The sequence below is a fragment of the Pholcus phalangioides genome, unplaced genomic scaffold, assembly GCF_987345545.1.
Source record: "Pholcus phalangioides strain wild (caught in Gottingen) unplaced genomic scaffold, Ppha-v1.0 ptg000015l_1, whole genome shotgun sequence".
In the NCBI taxonomy this organism is placed as follows: domain Eukaryota; kingdom Metazoa; phylum Arthropoda; class Arachnida; order Araneae; family Pholcidae; genus Pholcus; species Pholcus phalangioides.
This window is the reverse complement of record NW_028301608.1, coordinates 67,529,039-67,551,170: the sequence shown is the minus strand read 5'-3', so window position 1 is coordinate 67,551,170 and position 22,132 is coordinate 67,529,039. Positions and strand designations below refer to the sequence as shown.

Sequence of the window (22,132 nt, the reverse complement as noted above, 5' to 3'; positions counted from 1 at the left end):
AAGATGATTTTTGCTTACTGAGGGCACTATTTGCTGCCTTGAACAGCAGCACTTCAAATGAGCTAAAAAAAATTTATAATTTTTTTATACTTGGAAAGAAATTGTTGCAAAATGGGAGAGAATTTCGGAACAATCAACTCGATGTTTGGCGATTCAGCACTCATTATTTGGCGAGATTGGCGATCTGAAACTCGCTATTTGGCGAGATTGGCGATCTGAAACTCGCTATTTGGCGAGATTGACGATTTAACGCTCGTTATTCGGCAACGTTTCTAAACTAACATCCGTAATTCGGCGGACATGCGGTTTTTACTCCCGGAATGAAAATTTTTTTTACGAAACATCGGGATTTAACACAATGACAATCGACTACAGTAATTTCTGCTGCTTCCAGTGACGACTTTTTTTTTTTAACGGAAACACTCGAATTTGCACTTTAAAGCTGAAAGGCATTGCAAGCCATCTTCAGTTCCACGATCACGGACCGATAGTTTAAGTATAGTGGAATAAAACACGCTCTTCTCTCTCGTAAAGAAACGTTTCGTGGCTAGTAGGAACAATTTTTTTGGCGTCCTTTCAGAAATTCCGGGCATACTGAAGCAAAATTCGCTATTTGGCGCAGAAAAATTAGAAAATACGCGATTGGAGCAGGATGGCGCAAGATATTAGTTTTGGCGCAGAGTTCCCACCCCTGTATTTACGACTCAATCATGATATTTATGGATTGAAAATTTGAGAATTATGCATAATTACTGGTAAATATGATAAATGTAGCAAAATTTATCAAACTTTATTGAAATAATCCGATATTTTATCACTATTATCAACATATATGTGCTTCGTATAGACTAACACTTGTTTTCAATTCTCCCACACAACCTTCAGATAACTTAAAAAGTCTGACGATTGCATTGTTAGTTTTTTTTTCCATTTTTTAAAATATGGATCAAAAAAAGAATTTAAGTTATCTCGCATATAGAAGAAAAAAATTGTTTACTAAGAATCAAGCTAAGAAGTGGGTAGCCTTGGTTCTTAACTCGATTCTTAATTATGGAACAAAAACGATTCTTAGTTAAGAATGTGGTAGCAAAGTTCCCTCTTAATTCTTAACTAAAGATCAAATCCATAGCTAAGAAGCGGATTCTTATTAAGAATCAGAAGGTGGTACATCCCCTGATATAACATTTTCCTTCCAAATTATTTTACACGCAGCTATTTGATGCACTTAACTACATTTTTTTTATCTAAGCTGCATAGACCTACCTGTAACTGCCTCCATTTGCAGGATGCTTATGCATCCTGTTTATATGTATTTGTTTCCAATAAAATAATGCATGTATACAAATGAGCTTTACTGAAAAGTATAATTTTATGTGCAAGACAGCAGTGCATATACATTGTATTTGTATAGATCAAATTTTATGGAAATGCTCAGAAAATAAAATTGACATATTAATGGGAGAAAGAAAACCTCAAAACAAACAATGGAATAAAAATATAATATCTCTCTCTAATTTTAGGCCATATTTAAAACAAAACTATTCAAAATATGTATATATTTCAGTGGAACTAATAGATGTTCCAACTCGAACACTTTCGTCATCTTCAAACAATATGCACTCAGAAAGATTTTGTCAATATCCTTTTCATTTATAGGAAATTCTCACTCACTATGATCTAATTCTTGTTGGTTATCAGATTCTGGGGAAATATTTTCTGACTGAAAATCAGTTTCACTTGATTCATCGAGATCAGTGCCACTCAAATCACTCTCAACAGATTGTGACTCATAATTAATATCCTTTGATTCATTAACTTCACTGTGTATTTTGGTGTGTACTTTCCCACCCTCAGACTTGAGAATGCTGGGCTTTAATGAAGAATTCTGGCTCATCTCAAACACATCTGATTCATATGATACATCTTGTTCATTATATTTGTTTCCTTTATCAGCAATAGCCTCAGTAGAAGCAGTGTGCGTATCTTCTTCATCACTCTCAGATTCAGAAATTATCTTTCTGTTTGTCTTCTTGACAGACAGTAGAGGGCTATCATAATCAGCCTCACTCATTAGAGAGACTTCATTTTTTTTAGGTGTTATTGGTTGAAGTTCTACAGATTTCTCAACAGCTTTTTCAAAAGGTGTCTTTTTAGGTGATGGTTTTTCATTGACTACCCTCATGGGAGTTATTCGCTTCACAGCACTTCCAAGCAATTTATATTTCGTGCCATACTCTGACTTTGGTGAACAAATATTTAAAGAATTCTGAAAATCTGGTGCATATTTCAAAGGTGACTGAAACATTGGAAGCACATTTTTTGAAGGAGTTGTCACCGAAGATATATTGGATTCTAGCCTGCCTACACCACAGCTCACAGGATTACATTTTGATAATCTGCTTGTTTCAATTAAATTTTCACCTGAAATTGATGAATTCAGTAATTCATAATTTCCTTGGATGCTAGGAATATCAGATTTGGCAAAGTGATTCTTCTCTACATTTAGGCATTTCTCCTCGTAGTTCATGACATAATCAGACAGCATTTGATTTGAATGAGTTTCATATTGATCCAAAACTTGATTTGGAACTTCATTCATTTGGGACCTGGAATTTGACGCACCACTCTTGCTCAACTCGGAGGAATCCATTGCTTCTTCTATTTCACATTTTGGGTCAGGTGACTCATGTCTACTGAAAGTGGATGGTACTGTTTTTCTAGAAACAAGTTTAGCTGTCTTGCCAGTGGATTGCCAGTGCTCCACTTCAATAAAATTATGGTTTCTGTCTGGCGTTTTCACAGATGAAGTTTTTTCAGAAGCACTGCTCTCTTCTAAGTATCCACTTCCAGTATAACTTTCATCAACTGCAGAGTCTTCACTGTCTGAAACGATGATTTCAGCACTGTACTGTCCACTGGGAGAGCTTTTCATACTGGAATCACTGTCAGACAGCACTACAGCGCTTATTCTTGGGCTAAAAAAATTTAGAAGATCAAAAACCAAAAGATATATAACCACACAGAGGTACAAAAAGCAATCAAATAAAAAGAGCTGCAAACTTTGATAATTTAAAAAAAAAAAAGGCAGTTCCTCATACAAAAGGTGTAATGGCACAGTTTCTAGGGTACTAGAAATGTTTTAAAAAATAAACACGCTTAAAGTGAGATTGAAACTAATCCACTGACATTAACACCAGTCATCTGCGTATGACGGAATAAGACGTCGTGCCAAATTTCGACCGAATTATTTCAATATTTGAAAACTATGTAGTAATTATTTCAATTATATATTTTTTTTGTCGGATTTAAAAACACGGTTAAGAACATGATGTGTGAAATCAGTTTCAATGTAGTCATAAAAAATTTTAATCAGGAAAATATATTTTATTAGTTTCAAACTTTTAAGAAAGGGGAAAAAAGGAAATTAATTAGTCAGATAATAGGTTATGCAAATACTAATCAAACATGAATATTAATATCACGAGAAATAGAAAATTATATACCAGGGTTTTTTTTTTTTAATTTAGGTTTTGTTAGCTAGATACCACAGCTGTATAACTGAGATATATATATAAAACTTAGTTCTTCCCCTTTAAACTCCAAGGATAATACACAAAATATGATGTAAAATAATTTTTTTCCAGTCTGTTGTTTTATCTTTGATTTTTGACAAATGATTTTTGAAAAAAAAATTACTTGTTTTTTTCATTAGTTGAACTAATTAAAAACATGAATTTATGTGTATTTGTTAGAAGTGTCTATGTATTTTTCCAAATAAATAAAGGAACTTACTTAGCACAAGATTTTCTCTTAGATGATTCCCCCATTGTTCTGGGTACCACCTAGATAAAAATTAAGGCACGTTTAGATTTATTTTCAAACAAGACATATTTGAACAAGAAATAACAGAATTATTGAAACCCCATATTTATTAAGTTATAAAATGATTATAATGACAATATTTATCTGGGGGGTACAACTACCCTTCCACCTATGTCATTTTTATAAAGAACGTTTTGCACTGTTCTGCAATGAGCCCCCCCCCCCCCCAGCTTTAATTAACTGTTCTGCTGTAGATATTTCCGTACTAGTGTTTTCTAAACTTTTCTTAAAATTCTGAGATTCGCCTGCAACAGCACTGATTGTTCTTTGGCATATGCCACAATTTTCAGATATTCTGCTTTGGGAGCCACTAATAAACACTTTTTTAGTGAAAGGGAGGATCACCCCCTCTCTGTATCCACCTATGTTGAAGGGTATACAGAGCTTGGCAAATCAAAAAAAATTTAGGTGCCAGCCAAATTTTTTAGAAAGCAACCTTTTTTCCTACTTTGCCAGGCTTGCTAACTTCTTTTTATGATGGTATTCATGCTGGCAAAAATTTTATGTTGTTCTGACTTTAATAATCACACATAGAAAATTTTAGGCACCAATGCCCATTTTTATTCGTTATGACGACCTGGAGCTTGGAATTTGCCAATCCCTGACAGTATATGTAAATTTATTTCATAAAAAATAACGATGATATTATAAACAAAATAAATAACAATGTATAAATTACAGTGTCTCTAAAAAATTGTTGACTTCTCTTTCATTTGAATACTTCAGAGATAAAGATGCATTTCCCATATGCTGCTATCACTTTTTTTGTGACATTCACTGAATTTTCTTTTACTGTGAGCATGACATTAAACCACAGAAAACAAACAGATCTTGTATTAGTTACAAAAAAGAATGAAAAAAAAGCACTAGCTCAAATTTACATATGTAGTCTTTCCTGAGTAACCAACCCATAATATACATGGAAGAAAAATTTCAATGACAAATTATAAAAATTCAAAATTTATTTTAAAGGATAGAAAAAATATCACTGAAAATAAAAAACTTATTGGTTGCTGCTAATTACAATGGATTGATAAATCGGGGGAAATCTTTTAGGGGGACCAAAACATTTTTTTTACAACTTCCCAAAATAATCTATTTTTAGGCTTTTTCAGGGACTTGGATTCCTTTTTTACACTGACATAAATTTTGAAATTTTCGAATCATCCTGGGATTCTGATTTAGCAATCACGTAAAAATCTTAACACTGATTTTTCAACACTAGAACGACGGAAGTGGTAATTTTTACTGCAAAGCTACTTTGACATGTGATCCAAATGATTCATCTCGGGTTCTTGAAATTTCGCAACTTTTCTCATCTTGTTAAGGCTCTTAAATTCCTTAAATATAAGTGTTCTAGGTTTCTTAGTTTAGTTGTAAAATGAAGTTCTACCTAGAATGGCAGTAATGGTCATTTTGACTGCTATAGAGATTATAACTAATGTGATTGCAAAAAATGCTGAAATGGACATTCTTCTTAAATGAACCTTAATATTGAGGAAGCAGATGTTCTGCCCTGGTGTATACCCAGTACCCATTTTGTACCATTCAAAGTTTACTCTTTTGAAGAAGTTTGCCGTCAGATGTTAATCAATTTATTTAATGTGTTTCAATAAATCTTTGCGCTTTTACTGCATTGCATTCTCTGGTACATGATGAAAGAAATCTTCCAAAAAAAAGACAATTCTTTTTTTCTTTTTTCTCTCTCTCTCTCTATAGATACCACCACAATATCATTGTAGTGAATTTATAGTGAAATTTTCCTACCAAAGCCTAGGGGACCCTGCTAGATGATGTGGGGAGCTATTATTTTACCATATATCATGCTTTCAACTGAGCACAACTAATTCTTCAGTTGTTACGCACACAAAATTGAAATTGTGGAAAAAGGAAATTTCTGCCAGAAATTATGAAATTTTATTGCTCTATTGATGAGTGTCATAGATATTTTCGGCAAAATGCATGCATTTAGTACACAATGTGATCGGAATCTGAAAGCTGTCTTACGTATGTATTTTAAACTGCTCAAGATTTGGTGGCAATGCCGTTTTTTCACTCCGCTCATGCAATGTCATTGCAAATTTCTCAAGTGTATTATACTTCAAACCTTGTCAGTGGACTGCCAAGTGAAGATGAAGACATGAATTGCAAGAGCTCAAAAAATCATAGTCACACCTCTTTTTAAAGTAAAAAAACACAGGATTAGTCTTTATCATAACAAGCCCTTTTCTTCAAAATTAAAAAATCGGCACGTTAGTCAGGGTTTATTGCAAAAATAAGTCAGAGACAATAGATATGGTTGTAAGAAGTTTCGGTAAGGAAAAATAATTTGGTTTTTTTCCCTATTGCAATGAAAATGACAGCTATCGTCGTTCTAGGTAGTTTGAAATGCCTGTCATTCTAGTGTGAAATCACCTCACCATGGCAACCTGGCATTTGTCAAGCCTGCTAATTATACAATAAAAGAAATCAGCACCACACTGTATTTAACAGACGATATTTCAGTAGAATTTCACATCTTTATATAATTTATATGTGTGTAACAAAACATTTATGAACTCCAGAATGAAATCTAAACACAATAGAGCAATATGTTTTTTATGAAAGTAGACAAAATTTAACTTTTGAACAAAAAAAAAAATAAGGAGATGAAAAAGATCCATTCAATCATTTTTATAACACCAACATCATTTTACAAAAAAGGGGAAAAGCATATCAAGACCTGCATTTTTAAGTTGATTTGAAATTACTATTCATTCATGACACATTTAAAGAAACCTCCATTTTCTGGTGAACCAATAGCGAGTTGCTAACCACAACATTACCAGGCACTACCCTTTTTTTGTCATTAAATTTCAGTAATGTGAAATTAATGGAGAAAAGAAAATTAAATTGAAGTACCTCGTCAAACAAAGGAAAGTCTTCAAATTTGTAATTTGGTGAATCTTTCTGCATTTGGATGAGAGATGAGCACTGCTCATTCAACAATGTTGATTTTCTGAGACTAGAAGTTTTCGTAAGGTGAATGTTTTCCAATGATTGATTTCCACCTCCATGTGGAACTGAAGAAGAATAATTGCTAGAATCCAAGATTTTCTTTCCTTGTATAGGAGTGCTTTTGTTAACATTGCTGTTCTCTAGCTCAGAGAGAACCTCTCTGGAAGAAATATCAAATGAATTACTGCTCACCATTGAATAACGATGACTGTTTACATTTTCTTTACCATCATCAACCAAGTTTTCAAAATCAGTGCTAACTACAACACTTTTTCTGTTGCCTTCTGCTGATTGTTCCAGGAAATTACTTTCCCCAAAAGATCTCGAACTACAAGCTGAGACATATGCTTCAAGAGTTTTATCCACAGGCGTTTTTTCCAATGGTAAATCTTGTTTGTTGATTTCTGCAGGTGAATTATTGACAAGATAATTTACAGGTGAATGCGAAGTATTTTTTGACTGAGGCTCTGTGGTGTCATCAACGACACTTTTATCTAATGTAATTGTTCCATTAGCAGTTTTGTCATTTTTGACATCACCTGTTTAAAATAAATATATTTGAAAATTAACTTGTGAAAAATAAAATGTGTATAATATAGATGGCAGCACTAACTTCACATACACTAGATTTTCATATAGACTGTTAGGTATACACACACACTTGCCCCTAAAATGAGTAAAATGGTAGTTAATTGTCCATAATCGCAATAGACCAGGGTCGTCAGGCTTATAAGAGGCTGCATAGTTTCTACAAAAGCTCTCCCTCTTCCACCATCATTTTTTAAATGGTGGTTATAAATACCAACAGTTTATTTATCGGAAATAAGAGTAATTTCATTTATAATGTGATTAAGTAAACAATTTTGTATTGGGTGAAAATGTTTCATTATTCAATAAACATAATTTGTACCCATAATTCATAAATCAGTTCTTGATTGATAAGCATATACAGTAAAACCCCCTCTTAATGATCACCCCTCAGATGTGCCATCCCTCTTTTAAGGCCAAATAATTATTTCCTTTGTACAGTCGAACCTTGCTATAGTGAACTTTTGGTTATAGTGAACTTTTTCAGTGGTCCCAACTGAACACCTATTTAACCAATGTTATTTTAAATGCTTATAGTTAACTGCTGAGAAAATGAAAGTCTGCTTATAGTAAATTAAATATCCCTTCGGCAGATTTTTTTCTAATTTTTCAAAGGTATGCTTACACACATATTAGAATCCTGAAAGAGAACATTCTTTAACTTTCATGTCAAATCCCACTCTTTCACCCTCCTAGCCATTTCTAGGAATCATCCACTACTTCGCTGCACACCAACTACAGTCATATATCGCCATGCTGCAATTTCCAACCAATGGAGTTGAGTGGGAAATGAAGGCACCATCTATTGGTGGGTAAAGAACTTGATTCTGTTGTTCTATACCAGGATTCACAAAAAAATCACATGATCATCACTGCTCACAGATGCAACAATTTGCAACTGCTTTTGACATGCGGGTCTTTCCAAGAATGTACTGGAACAAATGGTATTACGGATGCTGAAGATGAAAACATACCGATCGCTATATGGCTGAAAAAGCATGGTAAATCTTCTTCCTAGAGATGAAAATCAACACTCCGAATCTTGTGATAATGACATGTGTACTCAGAGGCATGACAGGAAGAAAACATTAAAGGGGGCAAAAGTTGCTGGTTGTCTCATATACACAGGAGTGCATCCACGGGAGAGGGAAGGTGCATAGCATTGTTTTTGCAGAAAATATTGGGGTACTCGGCCCCTTTACAAAATTTATTGGGATGGAGGTGCTCAAATGGTCTCATCCCCTAGGTTTCGGTGTCTATGTGTGTACTTCAGATATTCCTATCGATGGCATCGTATCCGAAATAAAGCAAAAGAATGATGCTTATAAAGAAGATTCCTTACCATCAGAAAAAGAAAGAAATGTCAATACCTTCAATATCTGAAATGAAAGTGGCTGCAAACATTCTGAATACTTTTCTTTCTACAGAAAATGAGTACAAAAAAAGATTGGGACTCTTTTCTAATCGTTGATAAGAAAATTGATTTAAAGCTTATATTTAAGCTTTACTTAAAATCGAAATGTATTCAATTAAAAATAACAAATTTTTTCCATAGGATGTAAAAATAAATACTACTTCAAAATTCTTCCTTTCTGGTATTTGATTGTCTATTTTAGTTATTAATAATTTATTAGTAAATTGTGTTATCGCAGTGAATTTTTTCAACAGAACCATCATCAAATGCTAAGAAATATCAATGTTTCAACAAATTTGGATGTAGTGAATGTTGTGTTATGATGAACTTATTGGGTCCGCAGACGGTTCACTATAACAGGTTTGGCTGTATATAAAGTATGCATTTTTGAACCCCCGATTAACAGTCGCCCCATTCTTTTGCCGATGAATTTTTTTTTGCCCCGTTATTATCAGCAAAAGAGGGGTTTTACTGTACATCCTAAAATATAATCAATCAATCATAGTTTGTGTTCAAAATTATTTCAATCACATTTAGAAATAAAGAAAAAAAACAATACTTCATATTAAGAAATGTGGGAGGTGTCCATTTTTGTTAAGACAATTATTGCATTGACATGTAAGTCACAAAAAACACTGTTTTTTTTTTTTTTTAAGATAAGATAATAAGAACTATGCCAGTGGTAAAAAAAGTTGCTAGAAGAAATAGTTTAGTTTCCATAGCTCTCTAAAGAATGGTGTTAGCATTAAATGTGAGGGCTTTGGCACAAACCTTTTTGCTTATCCTGTAACATTTGATTTTTGTGACTTACATGCTTTTCTATGTCAACGCGACAATTTTAACAATGTTTTTCTTCTGCCTATAGCATGAAACTTGCCAACTAGCCTCAATGACAAAGCTGGAGAGACATTAGAAATAACATTATTATTAATAACACTATCAATAAATAGCCTGTCATTTAAGTTAATTTCATTTAATACTTATACTCCATTTCATATCGCAATAATAAGCAACAGAACAGAAGAAAATGAACAAATTTAAAAGTGAACATAAAATCAGGCAATACCTTTTTCAGTACCACCAAAAAAATGAGACGATTCTTTTGACATTTGTACTTTTTGTTTCTTTCTGTCGAATTCTGGTGTTGACTGATCCCCAAAATCATAGCTGGGAAACAAAGACTTGACAATTGGTATTTCTGCACCTCTTTCTGGAATTTCCTCAGCATTTAAAACTGAAGTTCTAATGCCTTGAAACAAATTAGAGTAAAAATCTGATAAGTACGGCACAAGTAATTTGCTACTGACTATCAAAATGCTTATGTTAAGGATACAAAAAATATGCATTTATAGTAAGTTGGAAATATGTAAGCAGCTTCCAAATTTCCAACTTACGTCAACAAAATTCTTGAAAAAGCTACATTTTTTTTCTATTTCTCTTCAAAACTAAGGATGAATTACTATCACTCATCGTCACACATGCTTCTTGTAAAAATTAATGTAAGGAACTTCCAACAAAGGATGGATAAAGAAAAAGTCAAAATTTTTCACCCTTCTCTGATCTTTAGGCTTTACCAATACACTGACATGACCTAACTTTTGTTACTTCCAGTCACACATGGTCATCTTTCATTGCCAGTGTTTGTGAAAAAAAATCTTCCCAATTAGTGGAAAGATACTAACTCTTCATAAGTCGACTCCATAAAGCTATGAAATTGAGCAGCAAGATAATACTTGAGAATTTATTGTTTTATCAGTTCGCTAAATGAGTTTAAGAATACAAAATTTTATGCAAAAAAAAAAAATTTAGAGAATCCACTGCTGTGAGCCACAAATTAATTTCATCTTATTCATATGCTAATATGGCAGCCTATTACAACAGAGATAAATCAGAAATGTTTGATAATTTATTACCTGAGAGAATGAAAAATTGAAATTAATTTATGAGTAAGAAAATATAATGAAAAATTTTTCCATGATTGTGAGCTGTCATTATAAAAAACTTTTACTGTGACTGTGAGAAGATCATATATAATTTCATTTTTTGAATAAAATTCAGTACTTTTGAACTTCAAAATAATACAAAAGAAATAACGTGCAAAATTGGAAAATAATAATCAAGTTTCAGCATCTTGATTCAAAATTTTAGAAAGGTTAAGTAACAATACAGACAGGCTTGAACATTTATTTCATCAATAAATACATTTATTTTGTAAAAAATTCTGTTGAGAGTTATGTTACTGGGTGACAACTGAACAGTTCCTAAAACTTGAATGGTATAAAATTACTGGATGACCATGTGTGTAATTAAGAAAACCATAACCCTATGAAGGTATTGCTAATAATCATTATGGCACATTAACATGTTATTACAAAATCAATAAATCACATTTTGATTTTTTAAAATAAAAATGTAAAAACAAAGTCCCTTGTTGCACAATATTTTTTCATAATATGCATTGGACATTTTGTGGCTTTTATTAAAATTACGGTTAAAAATTTAATTTGATACAAATCAAAATGAAGTTGTTGTTTCCTCATACTTTCAGTATGTCTCCAGACATGGGCAATATATATATAAACAGGGGCTGCTGTATTTAAACAAGAGTTCCCAGCCAAATTTGCTTGATTATTTCTCAGACCAAAACTCAAAAGTTTCCCTGATCAAAGCTCCTGAAGAAAAATTTTATTCAGAATCTTAGCTTTCAAATGTTTTCAAGTTTGTTTTCTCCCTACACAAAATTTTCCCTTGACTTTTATGAAATATTAGAGTATTTCCCCAACCATTTTTTATTTCTGACTTTCCAGGTCGCTAGGAACCTTTTTAAATTTAAATGGTCTTGTAGAAGCAAATTAAAGCATTAAATTGCCATGAGTACAACTGAATAATGTGTGATTTACCTAATTTAAGAGACTGCTGTTCAAATGGTGACCCCATGACCTTAATAAATGGCTTATCACCAGTTTCATCAGGGAACTGAGGTGGCTGATAGAGATCTAAAATGGAATAAGGATCAAAATTTCCAAGTCAAATTAAATTTTGAAATAATCACTTTTTATAATTTTGAATTTTTAATACAGACAAAATATCAAGAAAGATCTTGCTTTAAAAAAAATCAGCGCTTTTTATATTGTTCTAAGTCAATTAGTGGAAGTGTAGAAATTATCATTTCTACACAGCTATTTACAATGACACATAGTAACTAAATAAATGATCAAAAAATTAAATATTTATTTAAGCACTTCAGATACGTAAGTAAAAAAAAAACCTGTCACATACCATTCACTGATTTCTTGGCTGAGGCAGGGATATGAAGAGTGTAGGGCTTGACATATGTCTGACTGCATTTTAAACCTTCTTCAACTACTGCTGCTTCATTTTTCACAAGTTGTTCAGCAATTTCAACCTATGCAAATAATGAAGAAAAAAATTGATGCACAATTTAAAGAACATCACAGCAAACAAATTTCATTTTTCAGCCATTACAACACACAAAAATTCATTTTTATGGGACATGATGACTAGCAAGATTTTTAATTACAGATAGCAATTAGATGTCAATTTTTTCAGACATAAATTTTTAAAACATCAAAATGTATATCAATACTTTCTTTGTGTGTTCCATCATTTCAATTCTTTCAGAAAAGAAAGTGATAACTTATTAAATAGTTGATTAAAATCTTAAAACTAAATAAAACCATTCACATAATATGCATTGTTTCAAGGTATGTAGCATCTGCAAGTGCTAGAGAAAACTTATGTATAGTCAAATATCACTAGCTTCAAGATACAAAATTTGGTTCCAAATACCTGAGGGCAAGATTGGAAATGGAGGATGGGGTCACAGTTGCCTTGGGCAGAAAATTTTAGGGAAAACAAAAAAAAAGTTATAAAATTCACTTGTATTTTACAGAAATTCTTTTATGTTCGTCTGGGTATTGCTGCACATGAAGGAAGCCGGAGCATCTCTACTAGTACACAATATGGAAGAAAACATGGAGTCTTTTGTAAGAAATCATAAAACAATGTTAGCATAGTCACATAAGATGACTTACACCAACCAAAAGACGGCAATACAATAAGTATATTCTAAAAATACTGTCACGGGTAAATTTCAATTACGTCAATTTTGTTCGTTCCAGTTTTGACAAAAAGAATATATCCCTATTATCCAAAGAAATAGGGGGAATCTTCTCTCCCACTACATTTAATGTTGTGGGTTGAGTCATGATTAAAATTAATCGTACCAGTTCTTGCTCAACACAGTTTAAATTTTTCCCTAAAAAATTTTGTCTTGACTATAATAGCATAATAATCAAACCTCCCCAATCCATGCTGGCACCTGTGGAAGACACTAAACAAAACTTTAAAAAAAAGTCCACCAAGTTAAATGAAACGTTTAGAGACCTCAAAACTATACTATTAAAAAAAACACCCACTGTATACAAACCCTCTTTTTTATATAGTCATCTGTCACAGATTGTGAATCATTATCTTCATTTTCATCTTTAATGTCCTTAGTGAACATCAAATCATGATCGCTGATACCAAAAATATTCAAGCTGTGCAAAAATGCAATATGTTCATCTAGGTGAGTGTCTGTTTTCCTTTCATCAGCATGTAAATTGGCCAGTTGCACTTGAGTATTTGAATAATGTATATCATCCACTGTAAAAAGTTCCCTCAGTTCTTGCTTTGTGAAATATCTGTAAAATATTATACATATATATATGTAAAATCTTGTGAGACAATATTCATATTAACAATTGCATAACAATAGCAGCAATATTTTATCCAAACATTCAGTTGTGCTACGAAAATGTTTTGTTAATTGACTAAATTGCATTCCAACCAGTTAACTGAAAGTTTAATTGTTTAAAGGCAGAACTATGAACAAAATCACTTGTTTTGTAATTCAAAGTCCTTTTACATGCCTATACGTAGATCTTTGAAATTTGAAGAGAAATTTTTCTTTGTTTTTCTCATGATGTTCCATAAATGGAAAATTGACACTTGGGGACAGGTGAAAGCAGAAACTGGAATCACCTACTCTAACGATTATGTATTTCTGGAATAGTTATCACATAAAATTTTCTATTTTCTACTACAAATTCACAACAGATCCTTGAATTGCAGACACAATATAATAGCTATCAGATGATAACGTGGGCCTGGATGAATGGTTAACCCCTCCTTCGTTCCTAGAAGGTTCATTGTCATTTTTTTTCAGAATGGAATGTCACGAAATAGGATCAGTTTCTTGCAACTCTCAATGAATTATCAAATGTACTATTGTTGTCCTCATGTTGTCCTCATTGTTGCAAAATATGTCTACCATTCTACGAACATCAGTCGGAACTGTTGTCACTTATATTTGTCAGATCATTTTCAACAATATCCTCTTCATCTGTGATGTCCTCAGGTTCATTAGGGGCCATTCAAGTATTATGTCAGCATCGATGGGGGAGGGGTTTTCCGATTTGCTGACGGGGGGGAAGGGGGGGGGGTGTTTGGATAATGCTTACATCATCAAGCACCCTTTATGAAAATAAGAAATATTGTTAATGGCATCTTACTCGATGCGTCAAAAACGAGAAAACACTTTTGATAGTTTGTGGGCACTTGAAGTAACATCCCCCCTATTGATAAGTGCCACACAGAGTCACTTTAGTGATCTCTAAATGTTTCGCAAATCCAAGTGATCCGGAAATAAGTCCAGACCACTTAAGTGCTCTAGAACTGTGAAACGCATCACTCAAGTGATCTGTAGTTATATGCTGTGGATCACTTAAATAATCTGAGAATGTACCGCGAGTAACTTGAGTGATGTAGAATCACACTGGGGGCCACTTAAGTGCCCTAAAACTATGCCACATGTCACTCAAGGGAATCTCTAAATATGTCACGGATCACTTAAGTATTCTGGAACTGTGTCCCGGGTCATTTAAGTGATCTGAAAATATGCCATGGGCCGCTTAAATGTTCTGGAATTGTACCACGGGACACTTAAACAATCTAAATGTGGTTAGTTCATTTTTACAAAATTAAGTTTGAGGAGGGCAGGCCACATAAGATAACCCCCAGGGCCATGTTTGGTCCAAGGGTCTTTATGCGATTTATCATTATATGGCTTAAAGGGTGGGTCGCTAGATAAAGATAAATTTTGAGTTTGTAGCCTACAAATAGCATTGAAATTAACAGAAATTGATCATAACATATAAAGGTATTTTCTTTCAAAATTTGAATTAAAAAAATTTTTTTGCATTAAAAAATAAATTTTTGATCATTGGGGGGGGGGGGCACAAGGCCCCCCCTATACCCCGTGTACATCTCTGATCCTATCAATACAATATGCGTTAGGATTCAGAGACACAGAAATGATGACGAAATTTTACGAACAAGGGGGGGGGGGTCAAAAATGGCTCAAAATTTGCTGACGTAATACTTGAACGATCCCTTAGCAGGTAATTGGCATGTATCTACATCCTTCTAATTCGGAATCTAAAAGACTTTCTAAATGTCCAACAGCTTCTTTTAATATGTGATATATCTTTCTAATATGGTTACACACAGCTGAACATAACAAGACTATTTACGACTGTCGATATGGGTTTGATTAGTCTGCAGTTCCAAAAAACATGCATTTCTAGGAATGCAAGAATAAAAAGTACTCGCACAATATAAACAATCTGCACCAGAAAATGTTCCTCTGCTATATTACCCAGAATTCACCCCCTATACACATGTCGAATGATGAGAATACTGGTCCAAACTGGAAAATCGAAGCAGAGCACCACATATTACATATTCTTAGAATCTCGCTGTCTTGAAAGGCCAATGTTTCATAAATGGAACATGCATTTTGAAACATATGTAGCTTGCTCTTGTGTTACAGTACAAAGAAACTAATTGATTTACTTTGATACATTAAGTGGTAGAAACACACAAATTTTAAATTTACTTTAAAACTGAAATTTGGGTAAATTTTAATCAAAATGGGAAAAAAATACCAAAAAAATAGCAAACTTTAAAATTCTGTCAAAAAAGTTTGTATTAATCTGAAGTTTCTGAATTTATTTCAAAAAATATTTAGATCTTTTTCTATGTTTGCTTGAGTTAAACGAAATGTTTGAATTATTTTTTATGAGATATTTTTGCAAATAAAAAGTAAAACTATGTTCTATTTATGGAATATTGGCCTTTAAATGGTTAATGGCATTAACACTTTTCGAAAGCAAGAGTGCCCAACATTTCTGGTTTCCTGAGCCCTATTGGAAGGAAGAAAAACTATTTTGGACCACATTCAGAAAAAAAAATTGTTTTATTACACTCAAAATGTAAATGATAGCTGATAAGAAAAAACTAAACTTCCAAGTCCAAAAATATAAGAGCAAAGTTTTCAGGACAAAGAAGAAACTGAATATACTTGAAATTGGCCCAAGATAGTATTAATATACTAGAAAAAATATTCAAAAGAAAAAGTATGGCCATATAACTATTGGTTATATGCTCAAGGTGAGACATCCCTGGTCTAAAGCATATAATCAAAACTCTCCTTATTCAGCAAAAAAAAAATTCTTTGAGACTTACGAAACATGCATTTGCTATTGAAAGCACATGTTGTGAATATAAATTTGCGTGTGGGAAAAGAAGCCCACAGTTCTTCAATAATAATATTAAAATACTAGTATGTTACCTGTGAGGATCTAGAGATGAACTAGTAGCTTGACGAGTGATGGAATCCTTGAATATTTGACGACGATAGATTTTTTCTTCGATAGAGCCACATGTTATTAACCTGTACACAACTACATCTTTCTTCTGCCCAATTCTGTATACACGATCAACAGCTTGTGCATCAGTAGCAGGATTCCAACTAGGATCATCTGACAAAAAATACAGTTCTCATAGAAACTGGATGAATGCAGAGTTTTTTTTTTTGTGATTTTTTAAAGAATTTACAAAATCTTGCAGTTATTTCTCTGTATAACCACTTCTATTAACCCTTTAAACAACATAGTAGAAATCACTAAACCCCCTGTAAAATGTCATATTTTTATGAAGTAGGCTTTCTTCTGAGTTTTAGGATGGTTATACATGGTTAAACTCTTCGAAAGTAAAAAAATTTAAGGACTATTCAAGCACTTTTTTCCAGGCTAAATTTAAAAATTCAAGGACATTTGCATTACGGTTGATAGTTTTCTTTTAAATCCAATTAATTTGGTTTTTTTAAAAATTCATATTCAATATCTAATTTTCTATTTCGAGTTTGAAATGCTAATTTCAAGGATTCATAATTATTAAAACAGTTCTAATTCTCATTTTGACTTGTAGATAATGGCAAGTTCTAAAGGTCTTGCTTTTAGAAACAAATCCATTGTAAGTTTAGCATATAAATGGCATCGAAGCAGAAATCGTTTGAAATATTGAAATTCATAGCTGATTTTAAAAAAATCAGAAAGCACAGTCATATACGCAACTGACATTCATTAATTCAATAGGATGAAATATTTTGAATCAATATCTTAAGTGCAGTGTTTTGCTGCCAGATTTTGGGCAACCAACCTCAAATATGTGTGGTCGTGCTTTGAACATTTCCCTTAACTCATTGTTGTTTTGCTCATTTTTATCTCAGCTGAACATAGTTTAGGGAATGACAACAAAAACTTCACCCAAAACAAATTTTTAAGCACTTGAAAAAAGAATTTTCAAGGAGTGTACGAACCCTGTTATAAAATATAACGCAAAAAATTAAATATATAAATCATTAAATCAGTTAAATCTAAAAATCTGTCTGCATCCTTATTAACAGAAAAGAACAATTATTTTGGAATAGACTTATGCTTACATATTATCACACGATCAGCGGCAGTTAATGTGATACCAACACCTCCAACCTGAAAAAAAAATTGAATTGCACAAATGCTTTGACATGTGCAAAACTCGATTCATGCTCTGTTTCATCAACTATGTGTGTTTCAGATACACAATACAAGAAAGATTTAAAATTAATGTTTCGTCACCTGAGTAGTGAGAAGAAACACTGGGTAAGTGCTATCTCTCTGAAATAACTGAATCCTCTTTTCTCTATCCATCATTTTGCTGACAGTACCATCTACTCTTAAAATTTTCCAACCCCTGAACAAAAAGCATTAATATGCACATTGAGAAATGCAGTCTTTTCAAAACAATCATTCGATTTAAAACACAATGTCAGCTTATGGTAATTTCAAATGTGTGAATTCAGATTTTTTTATTTTAATTGTTAGCACTATATATTTGCTCCTTAAAATAGATTTTAAAATCATCTCAGATGATAAAACTAGTTCTAAAACACAAGCAATACGTATGAAAATCTCTCAATAAAAAATTTAGAAAAAAAAAATCAAACTCACTTATTCACTAGAATCCTTTGGATCATGTCTAAAATTTTTCTTGACAGAGAAAATACCAGAGTTCGATGTCCATTCTGACGTAAATTTTCAAGAAGATTTACAGCAAATTCTAATTTCCCAGATTCTTCCATCAATGTTTTATCAGATACATTTTCAAACGTCACTGCACCAGAACTTTCATCTTCCAGAGCTCGATTCAATTCTTCCTCACTATACAAGTTGTTATATTGGTACTTGTACATGGATTTCAATAAAGTTTATATACAGAGTGTCTCAGAATTCTATCAGCAAAAAATGAGAGCAGTGATAATACATGTCAAAACAAACCATTTTTGCAATGCCACCCAGGGTCATAAATTACTTTAATTTTCAGTGCAGTCAATATGTAATTTGAGCCACTGGTACTAAAAAAAGGGGAAAGGTCCTAGGAAGTAATCATCACACTTCACTCATAGTTTAAAAAATAGATGGCTGAACAACATGCACAATACTAGACACACACTTAGGCTATATACACATGCACATTTCGGACACAACTCATTCGGTAGTAAAATTGGCCATGGCGATAGATCAGACTTGTGCTTGGTTTAAAAAACCCAGGAAGCAAGAGAAACAATATCTCACCCCACACAAAATACGGTTTAGAGGGGAAAAATTGCAATTGCCTTTTCTTTTCGCTATAACTGCCTGTGACTGAAAGAAATAACCCTCTCGCTACTCATGATGCAAGCAAGGTTGGCATATTTTAGCGACTTTGATAATGCATGTATTCCCCAAAATAAGTGGGTTGCCACGAAGGGTTAATTGGAAATATTATGTCTTGAAATGTGCCATCACCCTCACATTCTGGTGGTGGTTCTGAAACATGTTTCTGTATATAACAATGAATGATGTTTAATTTTTATATGGAATTCATGACAAAGAAATAGAGTAAATATTGATTTACATCAACATGTTGCAATGTTTACACAGATATTCAAATAGTAGCCTTTTTTAAATAACACAACTATTCTACAGTTAGTTAACTATTAACAGTATTTTATTATATTATACTACTATTAATATATTATTGTATTGTTTGACATATGTTTTATATTTTTTTACAGCAGGTTTGATTGAATACATCATCCAAATTGGTTGCCAAAACATCAGTAAGAATTTCAATAGAAAATTATTCATATACAGCAGAATTTATTTAAAATTACTTATATATAAGAGGTTTGTGCTCGAAATATATCCGACCATAATTTTTTGTGCACCACACTGATAAAAGAGTGGTACAACCGCTTCAAAGATGGTCATACATCAATGGAGAGAAGCACATTCTGGTAGGTCTTCAAAATCCAGAAATTAGATTTTGAGAAAATTCTTCATTGACCAAGTGAGAACCCTGGTGATGCAGGATCATTGAATCACGATCAGAGAACTTGCAGACAAGGCAAGCATTAGCATTAGATCCGTTCAATCTATTCTATCACCCATGACCAATTATTTGAGCTTCAGGAGATGCAATATCAAAGTCATCTTGACTGTCTTTGACTCCAGTGGAATGGTTCATCATGAGTGTGCACTGCACAGTAGGTATGGGATGAGTAGCGATTTAGCCGAACATAATTTTTTTTAAAATTTATCACAATTATAAATAAAACTGTTTTCAATAAAACATTTATTGGTAATTTTAAATGATTGAAACTAAATTCTAATTATGCAATTCATTATTTAAATAAATGTTTAAAAAAATGGGGCAGTTGGAAGACTTGCATTGTTATGATACTGACAATCAAATTCAAAGATGTATTGTATTTCAATATTATGGAATCAATTTTTTTCTCAACACTTTTTATCAATTTTACATCTAATTATGAAAATGTCAACCATTATTCACACTGAAATAGTAATGCATCATAAAATTTAGGAATTATTTTCGTATTTTTCCTCTTCAAATGTTCTTGCCTTTTTTGCCTCTTTCAGAAACTCAATGTGTATCTTGTCGAAGTACATCCTTCAGTTAACGAACTTAAATTATGTAATTCATGTTCACTTCCACCTTATTGCAGTAGAATTCTATTTTCAGTTTCATATTTTCCTTACTTTAGAAATTCCTCCTTACATAGCCTTTTATCATGGAGAGCGTATACACCACACACAATAAAATATAATCAGTAAATTTTTAATTTATGGGAAAATCTCCAACTCAAGTTTAAAAAATCATTAATTGATGTGTACTTAGCACACATATTCAGCCGAATACCTCAGCACTATTTGGCCAAACCGAATAGGCAAAATGCCGAATAGCAGTCGAATATTTGTCCCATCTCTACTGCACAGCACGACCATCACCAAAGAGTACTACAGAAAAGTCCTGTATTGCAATTGGCAGCTCCATCGCAATTAATGCAGTAGTGTTGTTCAACTTTTTCTTGCCATTTTGTCAAAAATGAAAATGCGATGGTACTCACTCACACTTCTTCACTCATTGGCAGTCTGCCAGCAACTTGCAGCTTCTGCAAGCAGGAAGAAATTCAAGCACATGCACACTAGGATTGCCTACATACATGCACGAAATCACGCATCCCTAGCGCGCTCTCTATCTTTCTCTCTCCATTGGTTTCCAAACAAAAAAATTATGGTTGGATACTTTTTGAACAAACCCCATACTTACACAGCGAAACTCTTAAATAAAGATGCTCAAACAACCAAATAAAAATATCATACAGTACTACTGTTGTACTTATGCAATATAACAACACTATGGTATGTGTATCTGTACCAGAGAGGGATATCTTAAATTATTTCATACATATGCAGTGAAACCCTTATGTAATGAATCAAGCAAATGACAAAACATATTGTTATAAGGGAGTTATCATTATAGATGAAATATATTAACACTATGAAAAATACATCAGGACCAGAAAGTAATATCTTTATATAGGCAATTATTATTGTAGAGGGTGTCATTATATAGAATTTTCACTATATATATATATAATTTGTGCAATAAACGTAAACTACACACCTCACGCTGCCATTCAAACCAAGCTGCAGGCAGCTCCTGTGACTCAACAACCTGGGATGATCACAGATCTTTTTCAAAATTGTCAACTGTACCAACGGTGATCTTTTGACAGTTAAAATCTACATATACACATAAAAAATTAATCATTAAAAAGTAAAAACCACATTTTCAAGCTGAAGCTTAAGAGTCTGAAAAAACTGAAAAATAAAACATGTAAAATATCTCATATCAGGAAAAGGCTTAATGCTAGAAATACTCTCAACATAAATTTTATCAGTAACTAGCTATAATACCCGGCGCTGCCCAGGTTTTCTTTAATGAGGCTGTTAGAAACACGTGATATCTCCCTCTTTCTTTGAGGGACATGCAAACCGTGTCTAAGTTAATCAATATGGCGACTTCCTGTGCGACTCATGAAATAAACAAATCTAGATTTAAAGAAACATAGAAATGAATATATACTTTTCTTTCCTTTTTTAAGGGGCGCTATATATTTCTATCCCCCCCCCCCAAACTTCAAGTTAACTATCTGCCTGTTTCAGCTTTCAAAAATGCTTAATTAAAGCTGTGGAATTTTTTCGATGTAGTTTTTATGGGCCCATAATTAATTTTAAAACAACCCAAACTGTATGAATTGATGCAGGTGAATATCAAAAGATAATACAGACATTAATTTTTCATTCTTGAGAAGATATAAATAAAAAGTTGAAATCAATGTTATTACATGAATACCCAACTCAAAAGTAGGTCCGGCAAATTACTTCATATTCAATCTTCTGGGCTTCGTATACCTCTAAGCAAACACAATATTTCAGAAATTGGGAATTCTATACAATT

At 32.7% G+C, this 22,132-nt stretch overlaps 1 protein-coding gene across 1 annotated transcript in view; it reads right to left on the bottom strand.

Annotated features, from left to right (window-relative positions):
* Nucleotides 1–1,332: 1,332 nt before the first annotated feature.
* Nucleotides 1,333–22,132, bottom strand: part of LOC149076581 (DNA excision repair protein ERCC-6-like) — a 53,019-nt gene continuing 32,219 nt past the window's right edge. Inside the window, exons 10-21 of the mRNA XM_089244167.1 lie at nt 21,296–21,414; nt 18,277–18,486; nt 17,905–18,019; nt 17,730–17,778; nt 16,578–16,767; nt 13,332–13,587; nt 12,161–12,287; nt 11,782–11,877; nt 9,948–10,130; nt 6,784–7,418; nt 3,793–3,842; nt 1,333–2,975 (exon numbers count right to left, since the gene is read on the bottom strand). Of these exons, the coding sequence (XP_089100293.1) occupies nt 1,664–2,975; nt 3,793–3,842; nt 6,784–7,418; nt 9,948–10,130; nt 11,782–11,877; nt 12,161–12,287; nt 13,332–13,587; nt 16,578–16,767; nt 17,730–17,778; nt 17,905–18,019; nt 18,277–18,486; nt 21,296–21,414 (3,342 nt within the window). The 3' untranslated portion in view covers nt 1,333–1,663. The remainder of the gene's footprint in view (nt 2,976–3,792; nt 3,843–6,783; nt 7,419–9,947; nt 10,131–11,781; nt 11,878–12,160; nt 12,288–13,331; nt 13,588–16,577; nt 16,768–17,729; nt 17,779–17,904; nt 18,020–18,276; nt 18,487–21,295; nt 21,415–22,132) is intronic.